The sequence below is a fragment of the Aegilops tauschii genome, chromosome 1 (assembly GCF_002575655.3).
Source record: "Aegilops tauschii subsp. strangulata cultivar AL8/78 chromosome 1, Aet v6.0, whole genome shotgun sequence".
In the NCBI taxonomy this organism is placed as follows: Eukaryota; Viridiplantae; Streptophyta; class Magnoliopsida; order Poales; family Poaceae; genus Aegilops; species Aegilops tauschii.
In genome coordinates, this window is record NC_053035.3 from 53,567,562 (window position 1) to 53,589,346 (window position 21,785).

Here is a 21,785-nt window from a genome sequence, read left to right on the forward strand (position 1 = left end):
CTTGGCGGTAGCGCTGCCGCTAGCAGTGACGACCTGGGCTTCGGCGGTCTTGGCGGTGACGACCTCCGCGGTGCTCGACGTCCTGGCGCTTAAGCCTTTCGGGCACATTGTGGCGGTTCTCGATGCTATGATACTTATACGCTTGTGATGTTTCTTATCTTATTGTTGTTTGTGAGATTCTTATATGCTTGGTGGTGATGATACTTATATGTTTATGCTTTGCGATGCTTCTTATGATGTGTGATGATGAATTTGTTGTGTGATGCTGCTCCTTATTGTTACGTGATGTTGCTTCTTATATATGTTGTTTGTTATATATGCTGTGTATATTCAAATGAATTGAGCTGAAAAGAAACAGAAAAAAGAAAAAAAACTGGACAGAAACTATGCCGACGGCTTGGCCGTCGGCATAGGCCTGGCGTGAGCTCCCAGTGGCCGACACGTGGCATGTCTATGCCGACGGCCTAGCCGTCGGCTTAGTTTGAAACTATGCCGACGGCTAGACCGTCGGCATAGACCTGCCCCAGGAGCGCCCAGTTTCTGACACGTGGCATGTCTATGCCGACGGCCTAGCCGTCGGCATAGTTTCAAACTAAGCCGACGGCTAGGCCGTCGGCATAGACATGCCCCATGCTGAACGGCGTCTCGCCACGTGGCGAGAAGCCATTGGGCAGCACTTGACGGCGTCCGCCGTTAGGCGATGACGTTGCCGACGGCCAGGGCCGTCGGCATAGATGTACGGCCACCGTCGGGATAGGGTCTATGCCGACGGCTTTTCTATGCCGACGGTCATCCTCGCTATGCCGACGGATATTTTGCCGACGGCACTATGCCGACGGGGGCCGTCGGCATAGGCCTGCCCCGACGGCTAGTCATGGCTATGCCGACGGCCCTGGCCGTCGGCATAGGGTGCGATTCCGGTAGTGAATGACGGTTGTGCAGTGGTTGTTACCGAGTTAAGGGCAGAGGCCCATGTGGGTAAGGAGCTCAGCTCAGCTTAAAAAAGAAAAAAAAAGACTCGAGAGGTAGTACCATCCTTTCCAAAGAAAATACAAAACTGGAGCTTAACATTTGACTAGCGTCGCACAATGACTACCATAGAGTACAATAGCATTCCAGGATTCCCGCAAATAATAATTAGCATTCCGGTTCCAGGAACGAATTTAAAGATTAACACCATTGTGTTCGTACCAACAATATGGATTTATAATACTTAACAAGTACAAATTTGAGTCCTCACTGTGTCATGCGTCTGAAGATCAGAACTATGTCCATAAATCTGGGATACAAATGTGTAATAAGGTGCAGAAGGCACAAGAATTAGATATGGACCAAGTGCAGATTCTATTCAAGTATATGCTTCCAGAATGCTTGGCATAAAATGTTCTTGAATGTATATGAAATCAGGCTTAGGTCATCAGACATCAGTTTTCTTCTTCTTTGGCACAAACTGTCGAGCCCATAGATGTTTTCCCCTGGTCATGAACTTGACTCTCATATTCCCATCTAGAACACGGAAGAGTGTCATCTGTGAGTAAAATGTAACGTGTGCGTACAGTGGTGGCCTACTTTCTATTGGCTCCTCTACACTTATTTCTTCAATATCTCCATAGTGCCTGTGACATGGAAGAAATTAATGAAACAAAATTAGAAACTGCATATATAGGCAAAACTAATGAAATGAATTTAATCTACTGAATTTTCTCCTGAAATTCATTTTGCGTTCCTTATTATATCCTTACATGTCTTTTATGTCAATTATATGTAGCTATCAAATTGATCACTTTAACTAGTAGATTTCAGATTTTGCGACGTCTATTGATCGCCATCACAGATTGAGGGGTTGGGGTGTATGTCTTCACACCTCCCTTTATGAGGACATCACTACGGTTTTTCTGGCGCCTAGCAAAGAATTTAGCAGCAACCTGTTGAGCATTTTGCAACCTTCGATGAGGTTATCAGTCATGTTTCCAATGTGCTGCAAAAGCTCTTAGTGCCTACTACCCTTGTTCGTCCATCGATCTCAACAGCATCCTTCTTGATTGTTGGGATGTTTGCACTCAATTCCAACTGCCACACTTAGATCTTCCTCTGTCAGCGAATCATTTGAAAAGCGTGTACAAGATCATGTGCAAGCATATTAATTAACTTGCATGGCATGGCAAAGAAAAACACATTGGTTATCGGTCCTTAATTCACAAGCTATGATGTTGGTCATGGCTTTCATGGAAGACCCGGATAGGGCATAGGGTTGGGACCCCCTTGCGACGCCATTGATATGGACCTCTTCTATGATCTTACCACGATGACTATTGGACATGTTAAAACCGCAGCCTTTTGGCATGCAACTTGGCTTGGGGTCCGCAAAAGAAAAGACATTGCACTATCTATTTTAAAAATTTATATGCATAGGAACCTAACCATGGAGAGAGATTTTTTAGTACAATTGATGGATCAACAACATTAAGATAAATTTTGGTCTCTTTGTGGAACACATCATTGATTATTTTTTCTGCTTTGGGTCAATTTGCAAGACACTCAAGCAATGACAACAAGAATTAAACTGTTTGGAACCTTACTGCTTCGGTAGAGTAGTCGACATCATTGGAATATACTTTGCAAAGTGTTTAGTTAATGAAGCCAGATTTTTGGAAAAAATTGATTGTTGTTTAAGAGAAAGAAAGATTCTTGGCTTATCTTGCAAGAAAGGGTGTGCACAGCTAATAGATTACAATTTTGCAAAAGGGCCCCATAAATTTTACGTTCATGAGGAGGATTTACAATGCGATAAAAGTGTTGTTTGGGCTTATTGATGTTAACACCGGTGAATGGGGTTACTTCAACTCGGCCAAAGATTGGTGATATTATGTGATCAAGATCAACGGAAACATGAGGAGGTGGGTCTATTCCCTCCTCCGTACTATCAGATTCGGCATGTAAAGAGTTGCACCAGATACCATTTCCAAGAGCCAAACTAGTGTCAGCTTCTCTTACTTAATCTCTCACCAATTCCCACAAACTCTCTAAATTCCGACACATAGTTCGATGTAGATACCAGATACCAAACAAAGCACTAGGAAATAAAATGACACAACATTTTCTATTACCCTAACCCCCTCGTCTAAACTCCCATCCCCTTCGCCAAAGTTGCCAAACACACTATGACAAAATACATGCCATTATGGACCACATGGGGAGTGGAGTTTGGTCACAACTTAATTCTTTTACCTTTTCATACCAAATTATATGAAAGCTCCACTTTTCCAAATTTACTATTAATTATGCATCACATACCTGATGCGTAAACTATTCAATGTTCCCGCATCGCACCATCCGGGGCGACATGGTAGGTGACCATTCCGGCCCACCAAACACTTTTCACTACAACTCTCTGATCCTCGCTGAGTGGCAGCCAGAGAGCTCACGAAGCTCGAGGACGGGGTCATCGAGACGCTCTTCATGTGCACCTCATTACAATAGCGAGTGGCGCACCTACGTTTGGCGGCTGGGCGACAAGGAAGTCCTAGTTCCGTACTACCAAGAGCCAGCGCCGCGTTCGGTGCTCTCCTATGTTAGTGGTGCTTTGTGGATCTTAAGTTGACACCTCTCGTAGGTGGAGCTCTAGCGACACGATAATGTGGCGATTCACTTTGAAAGTTTGGATGGAGCATCATCTCCCTCCTCTCTGCTGCTAGCTAGTAGTGTGTGTGAGTATGCACCCAATGTCAATGTTGAATTTTGGTGCTTTGGACCAGGATGGTAGTCCAGATCTAAGAGGGATTTTTTGTAGCAAACTAGTGGTCCGCACATGGAGATCTACTGGTCGGCATTGGGTCTCATGGTTGCGAAGGAATTGTTTCTTCCTTCTTTTGTTGTGAAGGCGTGGGGTTTGAAAGCCGGGGTGGCAGCCTTGGATGGTGGTCACTGCAGTGTCCTGACGGTGAACCTTGCAATGTGGAGTGCTAGTTGGCTGCTAAGGCAATAGAGTGGTCTTCTTGGCGATTGGTCGTGGTTTGTGGGTCGTCTATGATGCCTATATTTGGGTGTCATCTTGACCAGTAGTTCCCTTCTCTCCTTTTCGGGGGTGTAGCGATAGGCCTTTAGATGGATGGGTGTCGCGGTGCCCTAGAGATAGCTTTGTGTGACAGTGGTAAGTGTCAATAACGATGATGTTCTTGGACATCAATGTCTTCCCCGGAGGCCTCATTGAGGTTACACGCTCATCTTCCTCGATTTTCGGGTGAAAATCATTAACCCGGATTGTTGGAGCGCTCTACAGCCTCGTTCCATTGTTGGAGGCGTCGACCTTCAAACTTTTGCTCCTAATCTATGGGTCGATGCGTGGTTGTGAGGCAGTCAGTGGTAGTTGTGATGAGAATGTGTACTTCGCTTTGGTGTTTGCAAAACAACCCATTGTTTTTCTCCTCCTTTAGATTTTGTCACCATTCCTCATTGTATGCTCTGGGGGAGCTTCTCTACACGCCGATGGTATGACACCCATCGAGCCAAGGCGAGAGTGCAGGGGGTCCTCTTCGGCGATGGGGTGAATGAGTATGCAGTGTGAGTTAGCCTTCTTTGAAATAGAGGAGGACCTACATTGCTTTCCTACACACACACACACACCAAGTTCTTGAGAGTGATCTTTTCAAGATTGAGATCCATAGTGCCTTCTATCTATGTCGTTCGTACCAGATTCCCTTCCCTCGAGATCTCAACCATGGCCTACGACCCATTGTGATTAGCAGCAGTACCTCTGTCGCACTTGTTGTCTCCCTTCATTCTCTCTCTCTCTCTCTCTCTCTCTCTCTCTCTCTCTCTCTCTCTCTCTCTCTCTCTCTCTCTCTTAAGAAACTTCATGATGTCTCTTATTCCTTCCCTTCTCTCTCTCTAGTCTTCTCCTCTATCTCTCCTGTGTTCTCTCAGAGCCTCCTCCCATTTCTCATCTATCTCTTTTTTTAGAGAGAAGGCAATTTCCCGACTTTATAGATAAAGCCAAAGGAGATTCACAACACCGATTACAACCATTAAAAAAGTCTCACAAGTTGCTGAACAACCAACAACCAACAAATCCCACAGGAACAATTCAGAAACGACAAACAGGCCAACAACCAGGTACCAAGAGAAAACTAGTAAATGATGATCCGATGTCCACTAAGCTAGAGCCTGCACCCTTGGTGATAGAGAGTTCGACGTAGCCCTGAAGCGAGAGCTGAGTAGGTCCGTGGTGTCGATGTCGTAGCTCTTAACCAGAGGCCTCCACTACTGCATTAGTGTAATGGATTTGAAAATTACATTAGCTGGTTTCGACGGGAACACATGCTCGATGGTAAACTTATTTTGAGTAGTCCAAAGAGACCAACTGCAGCAGCAAACCCAAACTAGAACATGTGTCTCAATGGGGCAGATAATGCACTAAAAAGCGGAAGTAATTGAGCAAAAATCGGCCGGAGCCCAGCTAACCCTCAGCCACGACCGAGTACAACTTCACAAGAGAATGACAAAGTCACATGAAAACATAATATGGTCAGAATCTTCTGGCCTAGAGCATAAATAGCAAGTAGAATCAGCTTGAGCATTATGCTTCCTAATTTGATCAACAACACGAAGCTTCCCGTGGATGGCTTGCCAAAGAAAGGTCTTAATTTTCAGTGGAACACGAGCCCTCCGGACACCCATGAACTAGAAGAATAGGACCTAGCAATAAGGCTATGGTAAAGTGATTTGACTGAAAAATTCCTAAGGGGTAATGAGGCTAGACCACTGAATCCAGAATCTCCGAGAGTGAGGAAAGTGGCATCAAGCTGATGCCAATGTTCCAACTCAACAGGAGATAGGGAGCAGTGAAAGGCCAAGTTCCAACCAGAATTAGTAAGATCAAAGATAGTAATATCAAGATTACCACAAAAAGAGAAAATTACCAGGAAAGAAGAGCAAAGAGGGGTGGCCCGTGCCACCAATCAAGCCAAAAGCGACTGGATTTCCCATCTTTAATAATAAACTTCACATGAGATTGGAAAACATCTTTAACCTTATTCAAAGCTGCCAAAAATGAGATCCATTATAGCAAAGCCAGCAGATCACTAGTGGAGGGAAATATTGTGGTTTAAGAATATCAAACCAAAAAGTCCTAGCGGAAGCAAGAAGAATGCACAACTACCATTTGACAATTAAGCAACAATTCATAATCGACGTGTTAATAATGCCCAGGCCATCGTGGATTTTAGGCTGGCAAATGATTTTCCACTTGACTAACTGATCCTTCTTTTTATTGTCAGCCGAATTCTAGTAGAATCTGCTATGATGCTTATCAAGACCAGTGTGGGTACCCTCAGGTAGACTATAAAAACCCATAAAGAACATAGGTAGATAGGAAAGAGAAGAGTTGGCGATGAGAACTTCTCCAGCAACTGTATTATATCTACCACAACACGACACAACCCTATTGTCCACCTTAAAAACCATGGGGGCAAAGTCTTTCTTACACACTTTAGAAGACGAGGGGGAGCGTGAGCACAAACCTGGCCCTCAGCTCGAACATTGACCTGAAAGGCTTTACTTTTGGGGTATACCTCGGTGAAACCACTTCGGACCCGATCTGGCGCACTACACCAATTCCTCGTATGAACTGGGCCAGTCTAGCCAAAGAATCTTCATCCACAGAAATAGGTTTTCTAATGAGCTCACCAAACACCATCAAACACACCTTGTTACACATGATCGAAGGAACATCATTTAACAAAACACAGGTATCCACCAAGTTGCCAAAGCATCGATCATCGTCCCCAACCTTTTTGACAGAAATTACAAGCTGGTTCACTGGAAGCGTAAAACTAGTGCTCTTAGATAACATCTTTAAACTTTCCTGAGACTGGGAAAGCAATCCCAAGTTCTGATTGTGAAATCTACTGTAACTACCAGTCCCAACCATCCGGACGCCATTCCCTTAGCTCATCCGCAATTGTCTGTAGGGTCACAAAGCAGATTGAACCGAGATGATAACAATGTTGGATGTCTGAGGCGCAAGCACACCCACGTGCAAACCACCATCCAAACCAAAACGCACAACCTGGCAGGCCTAGACTATAATGCTTAATTGAAGGAGGTTTGGAGCGATTAGTACAACCCACTGAGGTGGCCTTCGACACAGCAAATCAGGCAAAAATGGAGGAAACATACAGCGGGATTCAGAGTGACCCGGCCTATGACATGCAAAACATGTGAGAGAAGGACAACCCGAGCTATTACCAGAGCAACCCACCGGTGGAGCAGATCCAGAGATTGGTAGGGGTGGGTGAGGATATATTCCATCACCAGAGCCATCTGAATTGTCATTTGACCAAAATTTCCTGAACTTGTTTGGCCGATTGTTGGGAGGGCGTTGTGGAAGCCACTAGGGCGGGAGTTGGGACGGAACTGCCCTTGGAACCCATAAACACTGGAAGGAGGAGCGAGTAGAGCAGCAGCCGGAGTCAGCCGAGGAGCATCAGCATGGGGGAGGGGGGCATGGCGCCCGATCCTGCCGCCTCCCAGGTATCTAGGGCAGATGAATCTGAGCCCGCCCACTGAGATGGGATGGGTGAGGGAGTTCTGGACTAATGGGTCATCGGGCGTCCGGCCTGTTAGCCATGGGCCGGACTGATGTGCTACGAAGATACGAAGACTGAAGATTGTATCCGTGTTCGGATAGGACTCACCTTGGCGTGGAAGGCAAGCTTGGCGACCGAATATGAAGATTCCTTTCTTTGTAACCGACCTTGTGTAACCCTAGATCCTCCAGTGTCTATATAAACTGGAGGACTTAGTCTGAAGATAGACTCATGACCATAGTCATATAGGCTAGACTTCTAGGGTTTAGCCATTACGATCTCGTGGTAGATCAACTCTTGTAATACTCATATTCATCAAGATCAATCAAGCAGGAAGTAGGGTATTACCTTCATAGAGAGGGCCCGAACCTGGGTAAACATCGTGTCCCCTGTCTCCTGTTACCATCGACCTTAGACGCACAGTTCGGGACCCCCTACCCGAGATCTGCCGGTTTTGACACCAACAATGGGGGAAGCAAAGGAGCGAGCTGCCGACATCCTTTCCTCCTGATGTGTGCGCTAATCCTTGCACCACTCTTCTTCCCGAAACCAAACCGGCGCTGTGCCCCACGCCTCCCGCTCCTTGGTTGCACGCTCGTGAGCCTCCGGCCCATGCTGCAACTTAGCCCTCAACTCAGCCTCAAGCGCCACGGAGTCCACAAGTGGCCTCACCAGATCCATGAAGCTGCCTCTTGCCGTTGGTGTTGTGGTCGCCCAACGAGCCCATCTTCAGCACCTCAGCAAAGGAGCGGGTCAGAGGTGGGGGTGGAAGGATTTGGATGGAGCGAGGAAGGAGGTGACCAGATCTGATCTTGCAAATCTTAGTGCAGGAAACAAAAACCCCTAAGATTAGGTCGACACAACCTCGACGGGGCCACATATACCCACGACATGGGCCAACAAGATTAGGTGGGCCAACTGGCAGCTCTAGGCCACTCACAGGACAAATGAGCCGAAGCCCAAAAGGGAAAGGGGGGAAAGAATAGCCGAAGCGTAACCCTTGGACAGGGCAACCACCCTGCGCAGAGCCCACCATCTCACAAGCTGACGACCGGATTAGGGTTTTTCGTCCCATAACTAGAAGAAGCAACGAGGTGATATCCACACTAGGATCCAACGAGACGGAGGACACAATGAAACCGGGTCAGAGCCAAGCAAACCAGGGGAAGGAGTAGGATGATGTAACCTACGAGCGCGGCGAGATCTGGGCGTCACAACCACCCAAGGTCGACCCCCCTCCCCCCCGGGACGAAGAGCTGCGAGCACTGAGCGGACACCAGGTGCGAACTTGCGGAGTCGGCCCCCAGCGCCCCCCATGTCACGCAGCGCCGTCGCACTGTCACCATGGGAGAAGGCGAGGTGGAGCTACCAGCATTCAAAACATTGTTGACATCCACATCCAGTGCCCAGAAGCGATTGGTGGGAGACCGCACCAGAGAACAGAGAGCGAGGGAGGGGGCAGGGAGGGTGGAACCGGGGAAGAACGGGAGGAGGACGAGCCACATGGAGATCCCAGAGCGGGGAGGTAGGGCAAACAAGAGAAGGGGAGGGGGCGACGAGGTCATCGGAGAAGGGAAAGAGAGGGGCGTCAGGCGAGGGGGGAGCAAGATAGGGAGCCATCCTCACACACAGCAACTCCACACTCGACCTCTCTCCTCTATCTCTCACATCTTTTTCTTCTCCCCCCCCCCCCCCCCCCCCCCACCCCCACATTTCTGCTCTCTCACAACCTCTCTCTCTACTGCTCACATGCTGAGAGGGGATGGCGCATTCACTCTCCTTCCATTTCACCTATGTTCTTTCTCACACACACAGCCTAGTCCCATTTCACCTTTGTTCTCCCTGACACACGCATCCTAGTCCCATTTCATCTCCTCTCTCTCATTTTCTTGTTCTTCTTCTCTTTCTCTTTCTCTCTCTCCTCCCCATGGCTGCTCTCTCACAGCCTCTCTCTCTGTTGCACACACGCCATGAAGAAGGAATCCTCCATGGAGCATCTGCTTGTGTTGTGTGGGGCAGCTCATCACGTGAGAATAGTGACAGAAGATGATGCCAAAGAGGGGCCTGGTCAACGCCTGGTAATGACGCAAGAGCGGTCAGACGTGGGCTCGCGGTGCTCCCAGCTGCAACGATCATGATGTCAAATAGACGGTCATGATAGCAGGTGCCGCAGAGCTTGACCTGCAATTCAACTTTCCACAAGTTCCTCCATCTTCACTTTGGTGAGTGCGTCGACGACTCCAAGCTCCGCATTTTCTGTTTTACATTTGTTAGCTTGCTCTTGTTTGCTGTCCTATAAGTTGTTTCCTCAGCACTTTGTATCTCTACTATAGCCGTTTGTAAAATTAGTAATTTAAAGTCGGGCTCAACGAGCCTACTGTCTAAAAATATTTGTATGCATCACATCAAATTCTCGGGGTGAATATATGAATGAGTGCATACATTAGAAATTTGGTTTACTAATTTCCCGCTGACTCCTACATTACACTGCTTATTACCCGCAATCAATAACCATACCACTCCCCTAACAAATAATGGTGAATTTACATATGTAATAAAACCTGAAATGATAGGCATACCTCATAAAAAATTCATGTAGTTCATCCTTGGTCAGTGGATAGCCATTAGAAAATGTCACGAACAAAGTTCTCTCATCTGGTGGAACATCAGATAGGTCTTGCGTGATCTACAGAGAAATATATTATTATTTTCTCTTCAAGCTATGAACTGCACTAGATATTTGGATGAAAGCTATCAAGTCTTATTGGAACATAAACGAATGAACATGCAAAGAATGATCAGGGACGATGACTTACTGCATCATTATGGTTCTCTCTTAAGCTCAACTTATCCAGCAATGTGACCAAACGGGAGGTTGGCTGATAATCATATACTTCGTCCTCTGTATCATGGTGGAGCATACGACTTGTTTGAGGATGGATATTTCTTGAATTTGAGCCTTCTCCATGACGCATTTGACTTGTTTGAAAACGGATATTTCTAGAACTTGTGCCTTCTCCATGATGCTTCGGATTGTTTGCATACAAAGCCTTGATCTTGGTAAGAAGGTGTTTCTGCATATAGATGATATGGTGAATCAGAAGGAGGAGAAAATACTTCACAAACTATTAACAAATCTTTCATTAATCTCACTGAGCTATTAGGAATTTGTTCATGCGATGATTCTCCATAGGCCTCTTGGTATAGATCTGTCATCTGCATAGATGATAAAGCAAATCACAAAAGGGTAAAACCTTGTACAAGTAATACATCTGATCTTGAATAAGTAAATATGAACACTAGTCTTACCGAGCTATTAGGAATCTGTTCATGTGATGATTCTCCATAGGCCTCTTGGTATAGATCTGTCATCTGCATAGATGATAAAGCAAATCACAAAAGGGTAAAACCTTGTACTAGTAACAGATCTGATCTTGAATAACTAAATATGAACATTGGTCTTACTGAGATATTAGGAATCTGTTCATGCGATGATTCTCCGTAGGCCTCTTGGTATAGATCTGTCATCTGCATAGATGATAAAGCAAATCACAAAAGGGTAAAACCTTGTAATAGTAACAGATCTGATCTTGAATAACTGTATATGAATACTAGTCTTACTGAGATATTAGGAATCTGTTCATGCGATGATTCTCCATAGGCCTCTTGGTATAGATCTGTCATCTGCATAGATGATAAAGCAAATCACAAAAGGGTAAAATCTTCTACTACTAATAGATCGGATCTTGGATAACTAAATATTAACCCCTGTCTTACCGAGCTTGCAGTAGGAACCCGATCAGTCCTGGACTGTCCATAGGCTTCTCGACGTAGGTATGTCATCTGATTACGGACAAAATTCATCTCTATACTTTCTCGAAGATCTTCTAAGGCCTCATAACAGATAGTATTGAGGTAGAGAGAAATTCCTTCAATAGCTTGGTTCTGAAAGTCACTTCTTGGTATAGATCTGGCCTCTGAACCACCGAATGCAAAATGGAGAACTTCCAGAAAACGTTTTGCAGAAGAAACAATTGCGCGAAAATGGTTGTCACCAAGAGAGTATATGTGCTGAAGGTAACCAACTTGGCCATTCCCTTGTTGGAGCCACAACCAAAAGGCAATTATCTCCATGGAAAGGGAAGACTCAACTTGAAGACCAAGGACCAAACGAAAGAACAACACTCGAAGTAGCATATAGGAAGAATTTGAAGCATTATTCAGTGGATATGGTGCCATGGAGGGTGTGGAAGGCATACAGGAGTGTATAGAAGAGTTGCTAGTTTTGAATCAACAAAGACATCCGGGGAAGAAGAAGGTAGGAAGAATAAGGTATGTGGGCTTGCTTATCATTTAAGTAAATCCAGAAGGTTCAAGCGGATGTTGATTGAGAAATTAATGCCTCCCAAAGTATGAGTAGAGGATAGGCAGAGGCGACAAAAAAAGCAAGCTGTTGACAGTCTATACTCATTAATGGCAGCCCCTTTATAGCCACACTTGCCAAATAACTGCTGATTTTTTTTGCATGAATCACCTTTCTAATCTCATACTGTACAGAATCACCAACTGTATCACGCGACATATAAAAAATATATGAAAATATTCATTATTTAATGCTATTTAAAGCGCTCCTATGTATATACTTAGGACTGAAAAAGATACATGCAGTTTGTACTCTGTGAAAAGCTACCCACTTTATGTTGGCAAATAATATATGATCATTAGTTGCCTGATCCCTGAGCTAATGCCTCATCTTTAGACTTTGTTGTTCCATAATTCCTTCTTCTCACAACCATCAATCCCATCTAATCGCCTAGATGTTTTTCACCATCTGCGAAGATGGAGAAGACTACTGGAAACACTCCCTGATTAGCTGCACAATGGCACGGTGTGTGTGTGCATATGTGCTTTAGCTGATGAAGAGTTGAGTAAGCTCATCTCGAGAAGTGCCGCTGGTGACCCACGGGAATGGCTAATGGAACTCCAGGATACCGTTAACTAGTGAACAGTTCATCACAAGGTGCTCATTATTTTATGGGCGGTCTGATCGGCCAGGCGTAAAGCAATCCTCGAATCAATTTTTCAGTTGCCGTGTAATACTTATCGTGTTTGCTAATGGACTTATCAGTGAGCTCAAGTTTCTAGCAAAGAAGAATGTAAAGGTAGGTAATTCTCCAGTGAAAACGAAACTGCCCAGTGGCATCTGCAAACTTAATGTTGATGGAGCAATGACGAATTCATCAAACAGGAGATCAGCTAGTGCAATTTGCAGAGCGGAGGATGACTAGCATGCACACTACCGGAATCGGCATGTTTGCCGAGTGCATGCTCGTTCGCCAAGTGTCTTTTTTTGGGGCACTCGGCAAGCAAACCCTTTGCCTAGCTAGTTCTTGGGAAAATACACTCGGTCAGCTCATGGTTTGCCTAGTGTTACACTTGGCAAACAAAAAACACCGACAAAACAATTCGTCTTTTAACGTTTTCATTATCTTTATTTATTTAACTTTTTTTTGTATTTGCATTCTATTATTTCTTTCCTTCTCTATATTTTCATTCTTTAAGTTATTTCTTATTTTATTCTCTTTTATTATTTTTTTCTTTTTTCCTTTGCATAACATGAACAAAGTTGGGGAAATTGTATTCAAAAATATTATTTATATTAATGAGTCTACGTTTAAATATTATATCCAAGAAAAAAAAGAGGAATTCCAAATATCAGGGTGCCAAGACTCGACCCAGAACTTGAAACTTGTTTTTTTTTAAATGCAAGCGAATTCTGAAAACATAAACATGGTGTCATTATATGATCCCTAGAGGTTGTGGTAAAATTTTTAGAAGGTTCCGTAAATTTTATGATGTACTCTATTTAGAAACTGAAGCATGTTCAAGTAAGAATCGTGGTTTTGAGAAGGAACAGGTCAGGTTTGATTGTGAAGTGTCGGTTGCTTCATTGTTTTACCTTGAAACTTTTTCTACAATCAATATATACCATCACATGTTCCATGTCAAAATTTGCTTTTCCTGTTCTCGTTTGCTATATTTAAGTCATTATGTGCATTTCTAGTCATTTAATTTGATAGATATAACTCAAATTCAGACTGCAAGTGTGTGAAAAAGTTATAAAAAAATTGGTTAAAAATTATATTTGTGTTAATGAACTTATGTTTAGGCCTTATCAAAGAAAACAGCAGGAATTCCAAACATCCGGGGAAGCCAACTCGATCTCAAACATGGATCTTGTTGGTTTTTTATTCAAAAAATGCAAACGACGTGTGAGAAACATGAAACTTGGCATGGTGTTATTACCTGACACTTGGAGGCTGTGGTAAATATGTTAGAAGGTTTCGCCAAATTTCATATCTTTGAGAAAGAATCATGGTTCGGGAGAGAATATGTAAATTTTTTGAAGGTAATGATCATTTCTTTATTGTTTGACCTAGAGTTTTTTTCCTATGCTCAACATACACCAATACATGTTAAAATTTGGCCTTTTTCTGGGTTCATTTGCTATATTTAATACATTAAGCGCATCTCTAGGAATTTAATACATTGAGTGCATTTCTAGGCCCTTTTCTTGCTGGTATTTTCCGAAGGGGCCGAACCCCTTGCTTGGCAGAGTCTATGCTAGTTTGTTTGGCCGAGTACCTGTTTTTTGACACTCGGCAAAGGCTTCGCCGAGTGCGCTATGGAAAGAACTCGGAAAATAGCACTTTGTTGGAGGGGTGTCTACTGAGTGCGGTTTGCCGACTGTAACACTCGGCGAAGCCTTTGTCGGGTGTACCTATCACTAGGAAAATCACTCGATTGACAATAGACCGTATCATTGAGGTGATGGCCTGCCGAGAGGACTAGGTCTTGCACTTGACCTTAACGTACGTGCACCTTCTTCAGGTCGCTTCAGATTATCTATTGGTGGCAGAAGATATAAATAAAGGAAGCAAATGCGTATATAGAGCCAGCCTTTGGGAACACTCTTCACGCCGAGCTTTCTTTGAAATTTTTTTGTTTAAATTTGAGAGTAGAAATTCAAATAAGGTGGAAGATAGGCTAGCAAAACTTGCAATCTCTATGTTGTTAGGCCGAAATACTTGGCTCTTGGAGCCACCTGATGATGTATCTTCCTTTCCAATAAAAAGGGAAAAATAGAGGTTAACATTTAACTGACTTCACACAATTACTACCATAGATGAAAATAGGTTTCAAGGACCGAATGTTAATGTTGATATGACCATTATACATACCAACAATACGAATTTGTAATCCTTAACAAGTAGAAATTTGAGTCCTCACAGTGGCATACATCCGAAGTTCAGAACAATACCAATAAATATAGGTCACAAATGGGTAATTAAGGTGCAGTGGGCACAAGAGTAATCTTAGAAGTGCAGATTATATTCGAGTATGCCTCCAGAACGCTTGGTATACATAGAATATTCTTGAATGTTTATGCAAGGAGTAGGTCATCACACTTCAGTTTATTTCTTCTTCTTCGGAACAAACTGTCGAGCCCGTATATGTTTTCCGCTGCTGGTCATGAACTTGACTCTAATGTTCCCATCTAGAACACGGAAGAGTGTCAACTGCGAGTAAAACGTAACGTGTGCGTATAAAGGTAGCCTGTCTTCGAATGGCACCTCTATACTTATTTCTTCAATATCTCCATAGTGGCTGTGACATGGAAGGAATTAATGCAACATAATTAGCAGCTGCATATATAGGGAAAACTAATGCAATAAATTCTCCTCATATCAATTTCTTCTTCCTTATGATAGTTTTCCTGTTTTTTATGTCATGATATCTAACTGTCAAATTTACCACTTTCTTTTTGTGAAAGTCAAATTTACCACTTAATTAACTAGTTATATATCTACATCTTTTTGCTTATCACTTGCCAAGGCGTCATACAAACCTACTAATTTGTTTGGCAATGTTGAGCAATATCTTGTTAATTACCTCTAAAAGTTACCTCACTGGTCATATTCAATCCAAACAGTCATCTCAACATTGTTTCACCAATCAGACCATATATCCTTTAAAAAAAAATCCGACTATATATGTACGAGTAACATATATATATATTCTAGTAGCCTTTCATCTATATAAATAAATTAGGGATGCAGAAGCTTACACAATGCATACTAAAAAACCTATAACATTTCTTTCTCGTCACTTTTCCGCTTACACACTCCCAATCCAAACCTATATCCTCTATATCTAAGTAGTTGATCATCATCACTACTTCTATTGATCTCAACATGCATACATGACACCTCATGAAAGGCCTACCTCAACGTGTCTAGGAAAAGTTTTCCATTATTACTTGATCCCCACTACTTCTATTTATCTCAAAATACATATATATATTCTAACCACACATGTCACCTTATCAAAGATCAAAGACAATATGCATGTGATTTTTTTTCCGTTTATTATGCTATTAAATTCAATAAATATTTTCTTAGCTATATTGTAGTCAAATACAATATATATTATGTGTTTTCAGTTTTCTTTCAATATATTATTAATCCAAATATTCATGTTCCATGCAACCAATTTCATTAAAATATATTGCAGCTAATTCTCGCAGAAATGTGTGGGGGGTCATCTTGTTAATGCAAAGAACAAACAAACCGTCTCTCCTTCTCAAGTTGGACATAAAAAAGGTGTTTGACTCTATGCAACAAGAATATTTATAGGACCTTTTGCAGAAAAGAGAGTTCCCTTCGAGGTTCCGTGGCTAGTTGATTGATCTGTTGCGCATGTCATCCTCTGATTTTCTTCTTAATAACATCTAGGGTAGCCTACACAATAATGGAGATGCCATTGTTAGGGGAAGTCATTTTCCCATTCTTGTTTGACATCACTATTAAGCCGTCGCGGTAGGTTTTGGATTTGGCGATGGCTAATGGTCGCCTTCCACAGATTCAGAGGTCGGGTTGCATGTCTTCACACCTCCCTTTATGCAGACCACGCTTCGGTTTTTGTGGTCGCTATCAAAGAAGATGTCAGTAACATGTCAAGCGTTTTGCAAAGCATTGGTAAGGTTACCGGTCTCGTTACTAGTGTGGAAAAAAAAATCTTTGTGGCCCCTTATGCGCCGATCTCAATGATATTCTTCTTAATTTCCTTCGTCAGCGCATTGCTTGTGAAGTGTGTAGAAGATCACATGCAAGCTCATTGACAAGTATGGAATGGTGAGGAGAAACACGTTGATTTAATCGGTCCTTAATTCACAAGCCAACTACCCCTTACTCCCCTTGTCCTTCAGCAATCATGAATAAAAAAGTTAATTTACAGTGTGCTTTTTTGGGTCGGATCCGAGAAGGAGTCCAGAGGGAAGTGCAAAATCAAGTGGGAACTTGTCTGTTGGCCGCCATCTATGGGTGGGTTGGCATCCTTCATCTAGCGAAATTCTAGAGAGGCTACTCTGTTGGCCATGGCTTGCATGAAAAGACTTGGATAATGGGTAGGGTTTGACACCTATTTGGTGCCATCAACATGGACGTCTTCTATGATGTGACCACAACCACTATTGGACATGGTAAAATTGCTACCTTTTGTCATGCACCTGGCATTGGGGGCACATGTCAAAACACATTGCTCAATCCACTTCCGCATTCTCCAAGTGCAAGAACCTAATGCTTGAGAGAGCTTTGAAGCATGACCAATGGATCACAAACATTAAGATAAATTTGGGTCTCTCTATGCAACACATAATTGATTATTGTTTTTGAGATTTGGGTCAGTTTGCATGACACAGGCGATGACAACCAGGATGAGATTGTTTGGAACCTTTCAGTAGAGTACTCGGCATCATCAGCATATTCCGCTCAACTCGACTCCACGAACTTTTAGTTCTTGAAGCCGCCTTTTTGAAATATTGGTTGTTGCCTAGCAACAATTTTTTGCATGGCTTATCTTGGAAGACTAGGCTTGGACGGTTGAGAAACTACACTGTAGAGGACGGTTTATGTCAATCACGCGGAAGGGAGCCAGAGTCAGCTATTGTTCAAGTGTAGGTTCACGAGGTGTATTTGGAATGTGAATAAAGTGTTTCTTGGGCTTATTGATGCTATAACACCGACGATTGGAGCTACTTCAACATGGTCAAAGATTATTCGCATTCTATGATCAACATCAATATAAAAGTGATGAGGGGGTCACTTCCCTCCTTATTATTAATTCGTGGGAAATTTGGAATGAGTTGAATGTGAGTATTTTTATGAATCTTTCAGCCATGTATAGTATCATCACTCGCAAGGTAAAAATGGAGGCCACACTTTGGGGGTGGCAAGTGCAGAAGATTTGAGATTGATCATGCTGCGAGAGTAGGTTAGATGTTTATGTACCATACTTTGGCTAACTTCTAATTATTGTAAAACTCTTCTTAACTAATGAATGAGGCAATTGCATCCATTTCAAAAGAGGAAAAGCGTGTCATTATGGATATCAACAAGGTCTTCAAATGCATATTTTACCACAAACTCTTATATGATGTTCGTGGAGCACAAGAAGATAAAATATTATGAACTACCTTTTGCACAAATTTAAGTATATGAATTTTTCCTATCCAGTTAAAGTAGCTAAAGTTTGACTACACCTAGTATTTTGGTTGGAAGGGAATGGGAATTTGGGGTATGTTAGATACAAACTAACTTGTTTGGTCGAAACAAATGAGATTTTTAGTAGAGACTAAACATAGGAGTTTAGAGTTCACCTCCCACCATTTTAATAATATAAAAAGGGGTGGGAATTGGGAAGGGGTTGCTTTAAAAAGAGCATCTTGAGGCATCATCGTAACTTATGTAATCATCTCTTAATTTTCTTTGAGGGGTCGTCACCATGGTGCACTTCAGTGATAACCAACCAATAGTTACATCGTCCACATGAGAGTTCTAAATAAAGGAGGATCATTGACCCATATTTACAACTGATACGTTGGACAAAATAATTGTGTTGCCACATTCGCTTCTTGGTGGCAATGCATAAAGTCCACCATGCCAATATCAGAGGACAAATTTGAAACATGGCATAGATAGGCAGCAGGTTGATTCCACCATGTTGCCTCCCGGGAATGCTTTAGTAACCTCCATACAATAGGATTCGACTTCTATAGAGCCTGACCATTGTTATCATCTCTTACTTAAGCTCTCATTTAATTCCCACAAACTCTCTCAAATTTTGACACATAATTCCCTGTAGATACCAAAACAAAGGTCTCAGGAATAATGTGACTCATCATTTGTCTTTCACATAACCCCTGCATCTTAACTCCCATTCCCCTTCGCAAAAGTTGCCAAACGCACTAGGATAAAAAATACAACTATTTTTGTACTGCGTGAAGAATGGAGTTTTGTCACAACTTAATATTGTTACCTTTAATACCAAATTATATGAAAGCTCTACCTTTTCCATTTTCAACAATTTATTAATTAGGCCTCACAATACCTTGTTGGGAAATGTCTCACTTCCCCGTGTCACTCCATCCAGACTGATATCGTAGGCAACCAACCAGGGCCCTCAAACACTTTTCCTTCCTGCTCACAGATCATGGCCAAGTGCCAGCTAGCAAGCTCGTGAAGCTCGAGGATGACAATAGCGAGCCACTCTCTATGTGCAACTCATTTAGTAATGGGTGGTGCAACCATGTTTGACATTGGGTTAGTCGGGGGTCCTGGATCCTGACTACCAAGAGCCAATGACGCATTTTGCACCTTCCTGGGCTGCTGACACTGTGTGGATCTGGACCTGATGCCTCTCGCGGTGGGGAGGGGTGGATGGCGAGGGAGCTCCAGTGATACAATGGCATAGCAGCTCTAGGAATTTGCAAGGGGCAGCATCTTCATCCTCTGTGCTGCCAGCTACGTGTGTGTGTGTGTGTGTGAGAGAGAGAGAGAGAATACACAAAATTGTGTGAGTTGTATTTGGTTATTGGACAAGTCTGAGCGGTTTTTTTATTGCTTTCTGGTGGTCCACACATGGAGATATACTAGTTAGTGTTGGGCCTCTCAGATGAGAAGGTATCTTCCTTGTTCCTTCGTGGAGGCGTGGGAGGTTTGGAAGCCGAGGGGAGCCTTGGATGATGATCATGACAGTCTCCTGACTAAGCATTGTGACATGGAGGGCTAGTTTTCTTTCTTGGTTGCTAGGCATCAGAGTGGTTTACTGGTGATCGGTCATGGTTCACGACATGTTTGTTACGCCCGCCCCCGTCCCCTTCCAGATCTGGGTGGCATCTTCTTGACCTCCAATGCCCTGTCTTGGTGCCCATGTAATACCTTTGTATGATGGTGGTCCATGCCGCCAATGGCGACGTTCTTGGATGTCGCTTTCCTCCCTGGACGCATCATTGAGGGTCCACACTCATCTTTCTCGAGTTCCAAGTGAAAATCCTTTGCCTGGATTATCAATTCGAGAAGCGCTACAATGTCATTACTAATTAGAAGGCTTCGGCCATGGAACCTTGGGCCCTGATCTGCATATCGATATGTTGCTATGAGGCAGTCAACAGTAGTTGTGATCTACGACATGGCCATTTGTCTTTCTTCTCCTTGGCAGGTTTCTCATCCTTCCTAACGCTATGCTTTAGGTGAGATTCTCTACTCATCAACCGTACGACACCCATCGAGCTAGAGCGAGAGCATAGGGTTCTCTTCGTCGATGCATACAAATGAGTGTGCGACATGATCTAGCCTTCTTTGAAATGGATGAGGGTGTTTCCACCGTTGTTGCCTACTCGCACACTAAGTTCCTGCTTCACCATCACTCTCGCGAGTGCTTCACCAAGGTCCACGTTTCTGCTTTACTTTTGTTAGTTAATTATTGTTTTCTGCCCTATAAGTTGTTTCCGCGGCACTTTGTATCTCCACCACAACCGTTTGGAGCTTTATTAATTTAAAGGAGGCTCATCGAGTCTACTGCCTAAAACAAGATATGCATTACATTAGATTTTGGGGGTGAATAGATGAATATGTGCTTACATTTGAAATTTGGTTCACTATTTTCCCACGACTCTGATATTGGACTGATTATTACCAAGCCATTCTCCAAGCACATAATTGTGTTGTTACGTACACTTTAGCTATATGTAAATCGCCTGAAATTTAATTTTGAGTTAATTGATTTTTTTGACCATTGATTTCTGCTTTGAGATTCCTGCTTTTTCCTGTGGGCTGTCATGTGAGCTGGTTTGCGGTGTCTCTTGTTTGACTGACCACATATTTGGGTCAGTCGATTTGCTAATGGGTTGAAACCCATTACCTATGCCACCCTGCCCTCCCTTCTCTCCCTTTGTTTCTTTTTTGCCTTTTCTATTTTTATATGTTTCTTCTTTTGTTTTTTGTTTTTCTTTGTTAGTAATTTTTTTCTTTGTACGTATTTTTGGGATGTTGGGTGAGTGTAAATGCATACACATAAATACTATGCAATAGTGCAAAAATTACACTATTATATGATTGTCGTTTGCATGCAATAAAAAGTTCAATTTTAGTGCAAAGTTGTGTGCAAGTTTTCTTTAAAAAAATAATTATCTATTTTCTTAAAGATTTATACCAATGTCACTAATTCATTTTTTCTTATTAAATTTTATTAATTGATTTAGTGATCATTTCATTTTATTTCTTCTTTAAGGGTAATATCAATGTCACTAATTCATTCCTTGTTAGGAAACATTTTCTTGATCAATTGACACTATTATATGCTTATTCTTTCATATAAAAAAACACAAATTTTATGTACATTGTACGCAAATTTTGTCATTGTGTGTTTTACTTTTCTTATTTTCTTTCTTCTTAAAGGGTAATACCAATGGCATTAGTTCATTCTTCCTTAGAAATCCAATAATTTTTTTATTCTTTATTTTATTTTCTCTATTCTTAAAGGGTGATACTAAAGTCACTAATTCATTCTTTTGTAGAATACATTATTTTGATTTTGTCTTAGTTTTTATTTCATTTTCTTTATTCTTTTATGATACTACCAATGCCACTAATTCATTCCTTCTTACTTCTATATTTTGTAGAAATTACAATATTATATGTTTATTCTTGCATATTTTAAAAAGCGCAATGTTTGTGTAAATTGTATGCACATTTTGTCATGTTTTTTTTATTTTTCATTTTTTCCACTTGAAGGGTAATATGAATGCCACTGATTCATTCATTTCAGAAAACCTAATTAGTACGATTTTCTGGTTATTAT

General features: G+C 42.4%; 1 protein-coding gene across 5 annotated transcripts; it reads right to left on the bottom strand.

Moving 5' to 3' along the window:
* Positions 1-1,162: 1,162 nt before the first annotated feature.
* On the bottom strand, positions 1,163-12,013 carry LOC109760317 (uncharacterized). Of its 5 annotated transcripts, XR_012201633.1 has the most exons (10): positions 11,364-12,011; positions 11,208-11,270; positions 11,052-11,114; positions 10,896-10,958; positions 10,740-10,802; positions 10,403-10,660; positions 10,166-10,272; positions 6,519-6,648; positions 5,919-6,039; positions 5,083-5,262 (listed from the first exon to the last, which is right to left on the bottom strand). XR_012201633.1 is itself a non-coding variant. In XM_073507741.1 (8 exons), the coding sequence occupies exons 1-8, from the start codon at positions 11,841-11,843 to the stop codon at positions 1,418-1,420; spliced, it is 1,296 nt and encodes a 431-aa protein (XP_073363842.1). In that variant the 5' UTR covers positions 11,844-12,013; the 3' UTR covers positions 1,163-1,417. The 5 variants fall into 5 exon arrangements, 3 of the variants coding, with proteins under 3 accessions (XP_073363842.1, XP_040254035.1, XP_073363844.1); XR_012201634.1 differs by lacking the exon at positions 6,519-6,648; XM_073507741.1 differs by lacking the exons at positions 5,083-5,262; positions 5,919-6,039; positions 6,519-6,648 and adding an exon at positions 1,163-1,616 and having other exon boundaries at positions 11,364-12,013.
* Between the last annotated feature and the right edge of the window lie 9,772 nt (positions 12,014-21,785).

Bases quoted from the DNA above. Each gene is read 5' to 3' on its own strand.
- LOC109760317 (XM_073507741.1), bottom strand. From the start codon at position 11,843: ATGCCTTCCACACCCTCCATGGCACCATATCCACTGAATAATGCTTCA. The intron at 10,959-11,051 runs GTAAGACCAATG...TCATCTATGCAG, and splicing joins AACAGATTCCTAATATCTCA to ATGACAGATCTATACCAAGA. The intron at 1,617-10,165 runs GTATGCCTATCA...TCCATGTCACAG, and splicing joins CTACATGAATTTTTTATGAG to GCACTATGGAGATATTGAAG.